At 37.0% G+C, this 16,173-nt stretch overlaps 1 protein-coding gene across 1 annotated transcript in view; it reads left to right on the forward strand.

Moving 5' to 3' along the window:
- Dnah6 (dynein axonemal heavy chain 6) overlaps positions 1-16,173 on the forward strand; it is a 275,338-nt gene that overhangs the window by 191,284 nt on the left and 67,881 nt on the right. The window contains exons 51-58 of the mRNA XM_026413801.2: positions 415-676; positions 1,934-2,057; positions 2,586-2,782; positions 4,121-4,324; positions 5,017-5,142; positions 7,824-7,988; positions 10,329-10,396; positions 13,719-13,899. Of these exons, the coding sequence (XP_026269586.2) occupies positions 415-676; positions 1,934-2,057; positions 2,586-2,782; positions 4,121-4,324; positions 5,017-5,142; positions 7,824-7,988; positions 10,329-10,396; positions 13,719-13,899 (1,327 nt within the window). The remainder of the gene's footprint in view (positions 1-414; positions 677-1,933; positions 2,058-2,585; positions 2,783-4,120; positions 4,325-5,016; positions 5,143-7,823; positions 7,989-10,328; positions 10,397-13,718; positions 13,900-16,173) is intronic.

Below are 16,173 nucleotides of genomic sequence, written 5' to 3' on the forward strand. Positions count from 1 at the left end.
TCTGCAGAGCAGAGATAGAGAATGCCCATGTGCAGAGGGAACTGAGAACCATTGAACATTTTTTTACTTAATCAGATTTTCACAGTATAAAGACCAATATGGCAAAAGTTCTAAAGGGCAAGGTTGACCAAGAGACCTAAGTCCCAGTTAGAAGGGCATTATTTTTGGCAGCCTACCAAGAGATTTTAAGGGTTGCAACTAGGCAAAGGAGATGAAGTGTGAATTCCACTCTATTATTTTATAATTCTTTCTCTACCAAATCTGAGTTGTATGGGGTGATGCATGGAACTACCAACTTCTGGGATTACAATACTGACATTAAAACTACCGATCTATGTTCACAGAGGAATACATCTCTTTTGTTCTTATATTACTTGATTATAATGTTGTTAATCTGTTATCTCTGTTTTTTAGGCCTGATTGGCCCACAGCAAAGCAACTTCTTGGCGAATCTAACTTTCTAAGAAGGCTTTTAGAATATGATAAGGAAAACATAAAGCCTCAAATAATAGCAAAGCTTCAAAAGTATATTAATAATCCTGATTTTCTTCCTGAAAAAGTAGAGAAAGTATCCAAAGCATGTAAATCCATGTGCATGTGGGTAAGAGCGATGGATTTGTACTTTCGAGTAGTCAAGGAAGTGGAACCAAAGAGACAAAAACTCCGTGCTGCCCAGGTATGTTATCCATATTATGATGTTTTGGAGTCTTAAAGGCCATCATCATCAATCATCCAAGCTCTCCTTATAGTGCCACTTTGATGCAAGGCAATATAGATAGTGACAACACTAGCTTTTGTTTCAAACAATAGCTGGCAGGTTTTTTTTTTTTAAAGTTTTCTCTAAAGGTATCCTTCTTTTAGCATTAAAGAAAAATAAGTCCTTAGTATAATTCATCTGAAAAAAAGAGAAATTATGTTTATGATATTTTTGAGGTGCCTCTATCATCTGATGATCTATATTTCTATTTGCTAAATACCCCCACACCTGATGGTGTTATCTGAGATTTTAGAACCAGCTTAATTCACAATCATGTGTGAGGTCCTTAGTCTTCCCAAGAACAAAGAATGATCATTTAGAGGAGCAGATTACCAAAATAATGGTGAATAGAGAGCAGGAATAAGCAAAAATTTTCTATGAAAATCCAGATATTTGAGAATTGAATTGGAGCAAACTATGTTATATGCATTTATGAATATGTCAAAATTAATGTATTCATAAGTTATATGGTTATATATCACTATAAAGAACTAATAGGAACTTTTTTAAAAGATCAAAATAGTAAGTATTTAAATTTGTGGGCTAAATATTTCAATTTTATTGTGGACTACATGATCTCTGTTACAAGTACTCAACTCTGTTGTTGCCCAGAGAAACAGCCATTAGTAATACATAAACAATAAGTATGGCTATGTTCCAATATAACTTTATTTATGGACAACAGAATTCCAATTTTATATAATATCACATGTAAAAAATATTTTGTGTTTATTTCCAATCATTACAAAATGTAATAATCATTCATAGTTCATAGGCTGTACAAAAGCAAGCAAGCATCAATGGCGAGGTGGCCTGCAGGCCATAAGTTCACTACCCCCTGACACAGAGAACTAGTAAGGAAAAATTAGTTTTCATTATTCTAAGAATATTTATTTTATCATTTAAAATTAATATCCATTGTAGTAATTTATTCATCTCATATGCTTGGCACAGCTGTTTCTCTATTCCTTTTATGACTTATTTTGTTGGACTTTTTGTTTGGTCTAGATTGGTTCTGCTCTTGTATTTTACTCAGTAAATGTTTTAACTTTGTACAATATATCAAAATATTTACAAACATGAAAAAGGGAACATAAAAAAATCTTTATTATATAAATGGGCAAATTCAGCCTTCTTTGTGGGTCTATTTGTAAATATTTGCTTGATTTTTACTAGGCTGAACTTGATGTTACAATAGCTACCCTAAAAGAAAAGCAAGCATTACTGAGACAAGTGGAGGATCAAATACGAGCCTTACAAGATGAATATGACAAAGGTGTGAATGAAAAAGAAAGTTTGGGTAAGTAACTCATAAAATTTGCTTTGTTATAAATGTCTGATTTTTAAAAGTTTGAAAATTTTCAGGCAATCTGATATTGGCTTTTATTCAACATGTAGAATACATTTGGACTTCTTTCATTAGCTTCCTAGTATAAAATGAGAAAAACTACATATATTGTATGTATTCAACATCTTATATCTGAACATAGCTTCTTGGAGTATATTGCATTAAAACTCAGAGCAACAGATAAATTTTATCTACAAAATAAATGCTACAGGCACTGAGAACACACAAATATTATAGGGCAAAGAGAAAGCCGTCTTCAGTTAGAGTAGTGTAGCATTAAAAGAGCTCTTGAAATGGAAAAATTAAACTTTGACTTGGTTCTGAAATGGGAAATAATATTGAATTGGTGTGATACTTGTTAGCAATATATTGCTATAATTAGCTAAATAAGGCTAATTATGCTACAAACAAAAGCAAGTATATAAACTTTTAATAGTTTACTAAAATATTGAATAATCTAAGGTTCTTAATATTTTCTAGCAAAGAATATGGCCCTGACAAAAGCACGCCTGTTACGTGCTGGAAAGCTGACAGCTGCATTAGGAGATGAACAGGTTCGATGGGAAGAAAGCATAGAGAAATTTCAGGAGGAGATATCGAACATCATTGGGAACGTGTTTATAGCGGCCGCTTGTGTGGCTTATTATGGGGCTTTCACAGCCCAATTCAGGCAATCAGTGAGTAAACCTCCTGTCTGTAAAGAGTGGTGAGAAGCATCTAAAACTGGGTGGGTACAGAGAAGCATTCATTTTTCTGAGGTCAGATGGAGGTTCTCTACTATGGAGTTCACCAGAGTGGAAATGTACATGTCCCACAGGATGGATCTCTCTTTCCCATTGGTCCACCCTTAGGCTTTCTTAACATGTTTCTTCCTTTCCTTCTGCAGTCTTAGAAAGTTCTTTATCACTTATGCAGTGTAAGAACCTGGGGGAAGTGAATGAGACAGTAAGTCCCTAAACTTTTTTGTCAGAACTAGCATGTAAAATCAACCAGGATACAATGTCCTGCTCCGGAGGACTGGGAAATGGTGGGGAGCAGGATTAATTTGAGGTTTCTTGGGCTTTCATCTTTATGAAAAACTTATTATTTATCAGGGAATAAAATTCCCATCTATATGCACTTTTCAGGAAAAAAATATTGGGAAGGATTTTATAATTATTTTTATGAAATACTTCCAGTTGCACCCACAATCATTATGACAACCCTGAACTTCTCCACATGCGTCCATATTTTCTAAAGAGACGCAATACAACCCTGGTTGAAAATTACTGTAACAACCCAGGCTTTTACATGTGAGAAAACTGAGGTCCAAATAGAGGAAGTAAAATACCAAGGGCATAGTTAATTGTTTAGTTCTAGCACCAGATCTCCTGATTTTTAGTCCATTTTGGGGGGAGGAGAGTGCCCCATCCTGTTTCCAAGATGTCTGTGGAGACTGGTAGGGCCTACCTGTTCCAGCCACTGCATGTTAGACAGCTTTTCATCACTGTAACCAAAGTATCCATGAAAGAACACCTTAGAGGAGAAAAGTTTATTTTGGACTCAGTTTCAGAGGTTTAGTTCTTGATCAGCCAGCTCCATTGCTCTGTGTCTAAGGTGAGGCAAAACATTATGGCAGAAAGGCATGGTGGAGGAAAGTTGCTCAGTTCATGGCAGCTGGGAAGAAGAGAGAGAACATAGGGAGCCAGGGACAGAATACAATCCCTAAGGCTCACCCCCAGATGACCCTATTTCCTCCACCCATGCCTCATTTGCCTACAAGTACCACCTAATAATCCATTAAAATTATTAAGAGATCAAATAGATCCACTGATTAGGTTACAGTTCTTGTAATCTAATCATTTCACCTCTAAACATTGCTAAAATAGATACCATATTTCCAGTACATGAGTTACTGGGGGGCCACTTCATATCCAAATCATAACATATTGGTTTCCTCTGCCCTTCATATTTTGTGTGTGTCATAGTTTACTTAGTATTCCCGATTATACATGTAAATTTTCCTCCCTTTTCAGCTTATAGAGTGTTGGATCCAGGACTGCCAGTCTCTGGACATCCCAATTGATCCTTCCTTCAGTCTCATTAACATACTTGGAGATCCCTATGAAATAAGGCAATGGAACGCTGATGGGCTGCCAAGAGACATGATATCAACAGAAAATGGCATTTTGGTTACTCACGGGAGACGGTGGCCTTTGATGATTGATCCCCAAGATCAGGTATGTAACAAATGCTTGAAATTAAAAAGTAGCCAGTTAGCTCTGTTTAATATTGATCTATCTATTAAAAATTATAAAAGTAGACTTTAACATATTTATAAGATCATGGAAATTTAGACCTGAAGGAGAGTTTGGAGCTCTTTCAGTGTGGGTTCCTCATCTTATGGACATAGAAAGTAAGGGATGTGGGTAAGTGTTCTCTATTCTTGATTTTAACTGGTTAAGTTTAGGGGATTGGCCATTAGTTTTTTGTTTTCTATGGGAATAGAAATTGACAGAAACTCATTCCATGAAGGTCTGCAAGGTCTAAGGAATCAAAATGAATTCAAGGAATGATAGGATTTAGAGCAAGTCTGACCAGAATTTTTATAGTCCCATTATCTGTGTTCCTAAATCCACAGATCAGATAATACTAATCAGGGTTCAGAAAAGGGAGCCATTGTAAAAGCAAGAAAGAAACTTGAATACTAAGATAAGTATGGGCTTTTTTTCTGGATGGCTCTTTTCTGAATTTGTTTTAATTTGGGCTTGATAGGTGTTTTATTGGGGAAATGAGTTTTTTTTTCTTTTTAAAATGTTTTCAATGTTTCTAGATTGAAAACAAAAATTCTAAACTTTATTCTACAACTTTCACTTTCTAGTCATGTATCCTACTCTAAAGTAAATGCTCTGCTCTGTGCTTTCTCATACAGGCAAACCGTTGGATAAGAAACAAGGAAAACAAAAGTGGTTTAAAGATCATTAAACTTACAGATAGTAATTTCTTACGAATTCTTGAAAATTCCATCCGACTTGGCTTACCTGTCTTACTGGAAGAGGTTTGCTTTTCACATTTCTCATGTTAGTTCTAACTTTTAGATTATAGGCCACATCCACATCATGATAAAGACACCAGTCAACTTTCTTTTCAAATTGTCAAACCAGTTGCTTTGTTCCTTAAATGGTACTTTTTCTAGGAGGAAGAATCAGTTGGTTGAATGAATTTTCTGCTTCAATCATTGTTTTGAAGTTAAGAGGGATAGCCTCTGTTTTCAGACACTGCTCATTCTTAGACCTCATTGTGTACCTTAAAGGTTAGAAATATTCAAAGCAGCAGTGCCCCCAGGAACCACTGTCTACATACACAAATGATGTAAAGTCATAAGTGTAAGTGTAAACATTATTTTCTATGTGGGATACGCATCAAAATTAGATTAAGTTATGAGTGTTAAGAGTAACTATTGTTTAAAAGTGGGAATTGTTGAGTCTATATGTTCCATTTCTTCAGATACCACTCGGAGAACAGATATTTTTTCACATTGTTCACTCAATCAATAAACATTTGAGAACAAATGGCAAATAATATAGATGTGGTTTCTGTCCTCGATTACTTAGAATCTAGTTGAGGATAGGCAGAAAACAGAGAAAAAGTAGATGAGATAGAAAATAAGAGAGTGGAGGAGGAAAAGAACTTATAATAAGGGCTTTGAAGGAACAAGCAGGGTGTGGACATGGCCAGTAAGAAGAGGCATTAGGAGCCTGACTTAGATGCATAGCTACAGAGGATGAGATTTAAGGTCTAACCTCTGTGATGAGCTCAACTATGTGAGGAGCTCAGTGAGAAGGGCTTCCCAGAAAAGGGGTCAGCAAATAAAAAACCATAGGCACAAAGAGATGGCTAATGACTGTGTATTATCCTTAATTTATCATTCCATTTTTATAAGAGGAGAATTAGTAAGCAAACACATGGGCTGTGAGCCATTTAGCTGTACCAAAAAGTATCTCAGAAAATTCAGGAAAGAGCACTACCTGGGGCAACTTGGCTGCAACCTTTGCATGGTGACTAGTAATAATAATATGTAATCACCCACTAACTAATTCACTATTTCACTAATTAACATGTGCACTACTTTCCAGACTTGGTTCTCAAGTGTTTTAACTTACTAATCCTCCCTGCAAACTTATGAAGTAGTTGCTATTATTATCCCATGTTACCAGTGGGGACACTGAGACATTAAAAAGGTCAAACTGAGCTGCCTTGCCACCTAAAAAATTCATAGCACGTTACAATACTCCCCACTCAAGCCATAAATAGCACAAGGGCCTTGTTGTAGCCAAGCTTTGGCATTTAGCAACACAGAAAACGTTTTGTAATGGATTCCAGATCCTCCTTCAAACTCAGAAGTCACAGAAGAGAGTGAGGTGTCTGACAAACTTTGGCACAGTTACCTTAGTCCCAAGCTGAATTCTGGAACCCAGGTTTAGTTTGTGACTCAAGAGGTCTTGAGGGACTTTTCTCACTCATGGCAGTGGACAGAAGGTCCTTCTATAATGTTCTGCCCCTAGAAAGGAGAGTATTTTAACTACAAATATAATGAACACTCTAAGGAGTTAGGCCCCTTCAGGAACAGGACACTCTAACTGGACCTTCCCTCTCTCTGGGTCTTGGGGTCATTAGCATTTTACATCTAGCTGATTTCTACATTTGTTAGGGTGGTGTTTGCAAACTTGGTCTCCATCCATTCACGGGTATGAAAGAAAGTTTCTCTCGATCACCAGTTATTAATAAAATATAACAGAATATTTATAACAAAATTTTATCATGGATAAGAATAAGTAAGAGTTAATGTGTGTAGTACAATGTCACAATGTGAAATGATTTGTTACAATGGATTATGAGAAGGAGGCCAAACCTCACTAAGGGGTCCTTCTTTTTGCTTGTGGAGGTTGTAAGCTATTGAAGAAAAATTAAAGACTAGAATAATTAGTGAGTAACAAAAGACACAATCAGAAAAAATAGTTTTAAAGGAAGTTTGGAGCGCCTGATAGGCCCAGCCCACACAGAAGCTGGAGCTTAACAATTAGAAAATGACCCCTGTGGTTTATTTAAGGGGATACATCAAAGGCAGAGATAAGGTTTCAGGTTTTAGGAATGGAGTCTTGCTTCATGATGTCTTGAAATCAACAGGTTGATTGGCATCTTGTTAGGTCATACCCATCTCAGGGAGGTTGTGTGGCTGGTTGGCTGTAGTAGGTCACCCCATTTCTAGTGCTGTGTGGGACCTTTGGCAGAGCTGGGTGAGAGTTCACGTGTATTTGGGCCATCTTGTAGCATCTTATAGCCACTGTAAGTTCTCAGATAGCAGACTTTCCCACTCAATAGCCTTCCATGCCAATCTGGTCCACACATAGTCCACAGATGGCTCTTGACAATGAATTATAGTCAAATTTTGAAAACCATAGGACCCCACCTGGTATAAAAGTGACCCTGTAGGTCCATGGGCAATTCTTGCATGCCTTAGTTCTAACCAACCATCATATTTGCTTTGAGGGATAAACAATATTGTGGCTAATAAATGAATCAAAGCTTAACTTGAGAGTCTATGGCAGTATGGTGTAGGGGTGCATCATGTAGAATAAGGTTTATTCAAAGTAAACTTGAAACCTACGGAATTTTGACAAGTTGATGCCATCCATTGTAAATGCTTGCTTTTTGCATTGTTTTATTTCCATTTTGAAGCTCAAAGAAACCTTGGATCCATCTCTAGAACCTATTCTTTTGAAACAAACTTTCATCAGTGGTGGACGAGTACTCATTCGCCTTGGAGACTCAGATATTGATTATGACAGAAACTTCAGGTTCTATATGACAACCAAGATGCCAAATCCTCACTATCTGCCTGAGGTATGGACCTCTAGTCTGAAATTCTCACCCTAACTGGAATTATTATGTGCAGTGAGTCTCTAAAGTTTGGTGGGTTTCTATCTTTTGGGAGGAAAACTAATAACCCTCTTTCTTTTCTCCCTCTTCCCTCTCCATTGCCCCCCTTCCATCCATGTCTCTCCTCTGGTTTCACTTCTGAGTCCTGATTCTAACTCCAGTCACCCTTCTCCTCTCCATCTAGTTGGGAATCAAGCCCCTGCCCACTGGGTCCCAGATGCACAGCATTGTGCTTTCTCCAACTCCCTTCTGGTCGACAGCTGCTCCTCATAAACTGTGGTCACCATTCCTTCTAATCATTCTCCTCTCTCCTACAGCAAAGACTATTTATGTCCCTATTATCCCTTGTTATTTGTGGCTGATAAAGGAACCAGAGCTCAATTAAAAGTCCATGGCAGTGGCTGGCAGGGTTGGTGGGGATTCAGTGTTTAAGTGTGAAAGCCCATAGCATACACGCTCAAATAAAGTGGTGGTCTGCTTGAAAACTCTCGTAACAGGGTAGCATTAGAGAATCGTGAGCCAGATGTCCAGTGTCTGTACTTAGAGATAAATAGGGGAGGAGCAGCTTCTTGTAATCTTCCTGAAGCTTGTAGACTCTCAGGGATACTATGTGAGCCCCACTTCCATACATCCTTGAGCCACACAGCAAGCAGGAGAACCCCTATTCTAGAGCTCTAGAACCAAAGGCATTTGCAAAAGAAATGAAGGCAAGTGGGACTCCACATTTCCCCTCCCACATGTGCTCTACCTGGCCACCTTACCCCAGGTGCCCTGAGTGCTACCCAGGTATGGGCACATTTTCACATTCTTCAGGTCTTCATAAGAAAGGGCCTTTACATCAGACCCCCCCCCACATATATTCTTGAACATACCATTCCAAATAGTGTCATTTTTTTATCTTGATTATTGAATTTTCTCATAGCCTTGTGTCTTCACTAGATGTGGTCAAGTTGAATGAAACTGACACACTTCTAATGTGGAGAAGGATCATTAAAAGGCTACATCAGAGATCTCCTTGTCATCCTTGAGGAGATTAATTACACAACCACTACCAAGGCTCATGTCCCAAGTTCCATTTCAGAGCCTAGAAAAATGACCAGTGTGTTAACTTGCACTCTTTGATTTCTCATTCGTTTAACTTTTGAGAGGGAGTGCTGCACACCAGACCCAACCCATCTCAGGATCCTCAATGTAATCAACTCTGAGATGGAGATAAAGACACCTCAAATGTTTTAGATGGCTTTTTTTCTGCTGTAACCAAAAGACCTGGCAAGAAAAAATTTAGAAAAGGAAAAGTTTATTTGGGGGCTCATGGTTTGAGATGTCTCAGTCTATAGAAAGTCAACTCCATTGCTCTGGGCCCAAAGTGTGGCAGAACTTCATGGCAGAAGAGTGTGGTGGAAGAAAGCAGCTCAGGACATGATACCAGGAAGCAGAGAGAGAGTCCCACTCAACAAGGACAAAATATATATGCCAAAGGCACACCCGCCATGACCTACCTCCTCCACTCATACCCTACTGCCTATAGTTACCACCTAGTTAATCCCTACCAAGAGATTAATGCACTGATTAGTTTAAGACTCCCATAACTCAATCATTTCACCTCTGAACTTTCTTACATTATTTCACACATGAGCTTTTTGGAACACCTCATATTAAACCATAACCATGAAGGATTTATATTATATGTTAACTGCATGGCATTCAAACACTCTTATTTATTGGGTTTTGCTATTGATTTGTTCAAATGATGTAAGAATATTATGAGAGCATTAATAACAATTTTCCATTAAAACATTGAGATAAAATATGTAATGCTTGGTTTAACAAAGACAGTATAAGTTAATTACTATAATTAAATTATTTTACCTCATTTAGTCCTCACAACTCCCCTATGAATTGTTACTACTATTATATCAGTTTTTAAATATCAGGAACTAAAAGCTTAACACAGATAATGACTTGTCCAACATCAGACATTCACCCAAGTGTACAGCTAGAATTTGAACTCAAGCTGTTGATTTTAAAATTTGCTTCTAACCCTTTTCTAACTCATCTTTTCTTAAAACATCAAGTAGACTTCTGTAACTGTGAGGTTTGCGGAACAAAAATGTTACTCATACCAGTGAGGAAAATCAGAATTTTGAAAGCCATGTTATGCTTGAGTGTGTAGGGGTGTGCCTGTGTGAACAATCAGAGTTGAGACACATTCACCATTATTTATTAATAATGATAAAGCAAGCACTTCTTGTTTTACTAGTCTTGCATTTAAGCATTTTTATGTACTCCATACTTCTCTTCCAGGTGTGTATTAAAGTTACCATCATCAATTTCACTGTAACCAAATCAGGTCTGGAGGATCAGTTGTTAAGGTAAAAAAGGAGTATGGGAATTAGGGATATCATGAGTTTCCTAATGTTTTTGTTTTAGGAATTTTAACAAAGAAAAAATTTTAACATGTAAAAAGCATCACACATGACTCAATCAAAAAGATAAAAGTATATGGCCACGTTCTTCATCACAGTTGCTTGCAGTCACCAATCTTGTCAAATCTTCTCAAGATCATTCCTACGCATTGTTTAGGCAAGGCTGGCAGCCCAGCCTGCCTCTTTTTCTCACTAGGATCTCCAGTCTTGACAAGTGAATGAATTCAGTTGTTCCATTGTTTCTAGACACTCACTGCTCCAAATCTGTGAAAAAGTTAGCACTCCAAATTTACTCATTTCCCTAGTCTCTTGATATTTTCCTAAATTGTTTCTACATTTGTCTACTTCACAAAAAATAAATATCCCTTCCTCAGTATATTCTGTATGTGATTAAATTCCCATATCCCAAAAATGAGGTTATGAATTATTAATATTAATCTTTAGAATTAGCCAAGATATTCAGAAGGCAACATTTTTAAAATATTTATTAAAATAATAATGTTGATGTTTATTAAAACTAATTATATGTGTGTACATATGCTATAATATACTTACATGTATATATATATATATATATATGTATATATATATATATATATACACACACACACACACACACACAGATATATACATATATATGGTCATACTGCACTTACCAACAAGGATACAACCTTGAGAGATATGTCATTAGGCAATTTTATTGTGAAAAAATAAAGTATAGTTGCACAAATACAGCTATAATACTAGGCAACTTAATCTTATGGGACTCTGTTATATATGTAGTTCATTGTAGACCAAACATTACAGCACACTGCATGACTGCATTTAACAAACACACACACACACACACACACACACACACATGAATATGTGAATATATATTTGTGTGTGTGTGCATGTGTTCATTAACTCTAAAGGAAAATAAAATTTGGAAACATCTTCAAAACTATATATAATTTGGCTGGGCATGGTGGTACATGCCTATAATCCCAGAGACTTGGGAGGCTAAGGCAGGAGGATTGCAAGTTCAAAGCCAGCCTTAGCAATTTAGCGAGACCCTAGGCAACTCAGCGAGACCTCATCTCAAAACTTAATTTTTTTTAAGGGCTGGGGAATGTGGCTTAGTGGTTAAGTGCCTCTGGGTTCAATTCCTAGTACCAAAAAAAAAAAAAAAAACTGGGGCTGGGGACATAGCTCAGTTGTAGAGTGCTTGTCTAGCATACAAGGTTCCTGGTTAGATACCCAGCATTGCAAAACCCATATATACACATTCAAGTCAGGATTATTCTGTACTTGCACCTGCTATCACTAATAAGCTTAAGACTTATTTTCCTAGTTTCTTTTAGAAATTATTCTGCCAACTGATATCTTGCTTAACTTCTTGCTAATTAAAGGGTATCTCACCACATTTTATGCACGTATTCTAAAGTCATGACTGAACATTTTACATACTACTTTATTCCTTTGAATAGCTAAGCTTAGCTGTGTGGCTATACTGTCAGACTGCCTGGGACAAGGAGAACTACCCTAATGAGAAAAAAGGCAATGCTTAGATCAGTCATGGGGTACAGAGTGTCTCTGAAATTTCTCCCTGACCAACAGCATTGAAAAGGGAGGCTGACAGCCTGCATCCTGTGTGAGGATGTAGCTCAGTTTGCTAGTGGTCTGACAAGCCATCACTATTCCAGCCATTCCCTGCTCTGCTGAGCTCCCAGGCAGGCAGCACTCATTGCATTCAATTGTTCATTGGATGAAATTTCCTCCAGGATATTAACCATTTCAAACACTGCCCTTCAGTCCTTCAGGGATTAGACAAGTCCCCTTTCCAGCTTTGAGAAATTCCATTAAACTACCCAAACAGCTCACCTCTGCCTTACTTTCTATTTTCAGAAGCTGTAACTCTCCCTCAGAGACTTTCTTGGCCATCCCTTTTGATTTTTAACTTGCCTGATTTGATTTATGCTTCTCCTAAGCTGTTATCTGAGCTCACCTTTATCTTAAAAAACTCTCCCCAAATTCCTCACTTCTGAAAAATTTATTTAAACAACTGAATTTGAAGTGATAATTTCTTTTATTTTTCATATAACAATGTTAAGGTGTCTGAATTCAGCATGTACATAACATACAATGGGTTATTCTATGAGGCAATACATCATAGTGTACTAGGGTCAGCAGACTCAGGTGCAAGCTTGACTCTGCTTCTCATAACTGTATGACTTCAGGAAGTGACCCACTCCTGAAGGGGAACCACAGTGTCTAACTCCAGGAGCCTTCAAGTGGTTAAAAGAGATAATTCACATAAAACTCATAGTAGGGTGCCTGGCATGCATGATGCTTAATGAAGATAAGTTCCTACAAAACACAGATTGGGAGCAAATTATAAAAGGAAAAGTGAAAAGAGATGAAAGTTCACATGTTTATATTAGACAAGGGTAAAGCCTCTTGTTTAGATACAGTCAAGAACTGTTGATGAAGAGCTATTTGGCAAGACACCTCATGTTCAGGAACAGAAAGATTAAATAACATAAAGTTACACTCAGGACATACAGAATTCTTAAAGAAGGCTTTTAAAGAAAACATACGTGGTGTCAGACTATAAATATCATTTTGAGGCATTTTTTATTTAACAGTTTATCTTTAAGTTTATTCTCTGTCTGTGCACATATAAATATACACCTAGAGAAAATGCTTTTGGAAGGATGTGTGTCAAATAATGGTTACCTCTAAGGAAGAAATTAGGTTTGAAGATGGAGCTGATGAATAGGAACTTTTACTTTATTCATTTATTTTCTTTTTTATAAAAATGAATTCATGTATTGCTTATGAAAATAGTAATAAACATATTTTAATAATTTAAAAAATACTTTTTTCATAGAGGCATTGAGATTTCATAATTTCTTGTGTCATTATAAAAAGATCATTCCAAGAATTATTTTCACTTTGGCACAGCCAAGCATTAAAGAGAGAGATTGAATGATGAGAGAGCAGCCAACAGGCTCTCTACAGGATGAGTAGAAGTGACAGTAACTGTGATTGAGTGCATGTCTCTGAAATGTAGGATATAGAATAAGAACTGACATAGTTCTGGTGAAAAGCCACTGTATAAATCCAATGAAAGAGGGGCATTGTGTATTCAAATTCAGCTAATAGCATAAATATTTAGCTAGACAGCACTGAGAATAAGGATAATTCCAAACAGAAAAGAAAACAGACTCAACTATACGGCACTGACAAAGGCACAATTCAGTTATTCCAACCTTGGTTCTAGTGATGTAGTTCGACTTGAAAGACCCGAATTGGAACATCAGAGAGTGCAGCTTATTGTAAGGATCAACAGTGATAAAAACCAGTTAAAGTCTATTGAAGACAAGATCTTAAGAATGCTCTTCACATCTGAAGGAAATATTCTCGACAATGAAGAACTTATTGATGCACTCCAGGACTCAAAGGCAAGTGAATATATTCAGTGTGTATAGAAAATGTGTCATTTTCAAAAGTTTTAACTACAGCCTTTGAGGGTCCTGCAAGAGCTTATAAAGCAAGAATGAGACCACCTATAACCTGCTAGGGGCATGCACAAGAGTGTGCCTGGCTATCAGGCCTCCTCACAAACCAGGGAACAGTAGAGAATTTGTAGACAACTGATAATTTCTTCTCTTCTCTGTGATTTTTAGTAAAGTATATAATATTTAAAAAGTGGGAAAAGATAGACATCAAAAGGAACAAATATTCATAAATTTGTATTAGTGTCACCTTTTCCAAGAAGCCTCCCTAGTACTCATAGCTAGAATTAACCTCCTGCTCCTTGGAACTTCTGTAGGGCCTTATCCAAACCTGTATTATAGTACTTTTTGCTGTTTACCTGTGTCAGGGTTATCTAGTTTCTTGTCCTGTCTCTTCTGTTAGATGACTGATTTCATGCAGTGGGAATCTGTGACTCATCTTGATAGTCCTTTTCCAAGGGTTAAACATGATGGTTGCACACAAATGATAGTATGATAAAGTTTTACATTAAACATACAATCCTGTAGTGAATTAGTTCTCAGATTATAGGAGCACAGCCTATAAAATGATCTTATCAATTCATGAAAGACAAAATATTTTAGGGAAAAAAAATCTCCCTTTGACTTTACTAGATAAGGAACACATAGGTATGTTTTTGCCTCTTGTTGATGTCTAATATGATTAGTTGCTTTATATCCTACAATCTCTTGAGACCTTGGTGTTGAAAGAACGATAAACAAATTATTCTGGGTCTCTCATTTCCCTTCTCTTTTTATTGGTTTACTGGTCTCTATTCTCCTTTCATTCATTCTTCCTTGGGTCTTTAATTTCTGGAAAACTAATAACCCATTTATTTTTATATTTTACCAGTTTTACATGGAAACTGTTTAAATAATGAAGGCTTATGATGATAAACAGTATTCATTCCTTGTCCCCACTCCCCACACACACCCGTGGCTCCCTTCAGAGAGGTAACTACTTTCATTTTACACATTAACCTTGCCTATGCTTCTAATATACACACACCCCACCACTACCACCACCACTACCACCAACTACAATAACCTTTCTATAGCCCAGCCTCCTACTATAGTTATTCCTTGACCATAAACTAGAGTCGATATTTCTATTGCCTCAGTGTGGAGATCTGGCTGTAAGTGTTTGGGAGGCTGAACGAGGAGGTATGCATATATTTACCTAATTATTGTTTTCAGAATGGTACCCACCTCTCAACTGTGCCTGATTTCCTCCTATAAAAGGGAGGGGGACGTTTTATACCTTCTCCAGAGGGGGAATTTTTGTGTTTTTTTTTTCTGGTAGGGAAAAGACAACACCAGCTGGATGGTATGAGAGACACAACCTGGGAGCTTTTCAACCAATTTATATTTTAGGTCCTTCCCATTCCAGCAGTGCCTCTTATTAAATCCTGTGTCTTTAAGGAGAATTGTGTTTTATAAGTTGGTAAATTTCTGGCTTTCCCCTTCCTTCAGGTTAAGAATCCATTTTTCCTGGGTCTTCTAAGTCACAACACTCTTTAGTATGGTCTATAGATCCCAACATTTTATGGATATTTCCTCTCCTGTTTCGCCCATATTTGTGGGTTTGCACTGCTTTTTAAATACCTTTAGTATGATTTTATCATTGTTTCAGTAGGGAATGAAGCAGTTGCATGTGTTCTTACTGCCATTTTTTCCTATCAATACCAGGTTCTTTTATTTATTTTATTTTTAAAATTTTTTTAATTTTTTTATTTTTTTTTATTGATTGTTCCATACATTACAGACCTCTTGATAAATCATCTTTCATACATTTGACTCCATTGAGTTTTGAACTCCCATTTCTACCCCAAATACAGATAGCAGAATCACATCTGTTACATACTCACATTTTTACATAATGGCATATTAGTGACTGTCTTGATATGATACCTTTCCTATCCCCTACTATCCCCCCTCCCCTCCCCTCCCACCTTCCCTCTCTGCCTCCTCTGCTGTTGTTCAGTTCTCTCCATTTTTCCCCCTCCCCCTTGCCCACCATAACCTCTTAAACTTTTGTGTATCTTTGAAGGTCTCCTACCATTTGCATATCCTTTCCCTTCTCTCTGATTTTCTCTCCCCCCATTCGTCTTTGTTTACTGTTAGTCTTTTCCTCATGCTCTTCCTTCCTGTTCTGTTCTTAGTTGCTCTCTTTATATCAAAGAAGACATTTGGTATTTGTTT

The sequence above is a fragment of the Urocitellus parryii genome, chromosome 12 (assembly GCF_045843805.1).
Source record: "Urocitellus parryii isolate mUroPar1 chromosome 12, mUroPar1.hap1, whole genome shotgun sequence".
Lineage (NCBI taxonomy): Eukaryota > Metazoa > Chordata > Mammalia > Rodentia > Sciuridae > Urocitellus > Urocitellus parryii.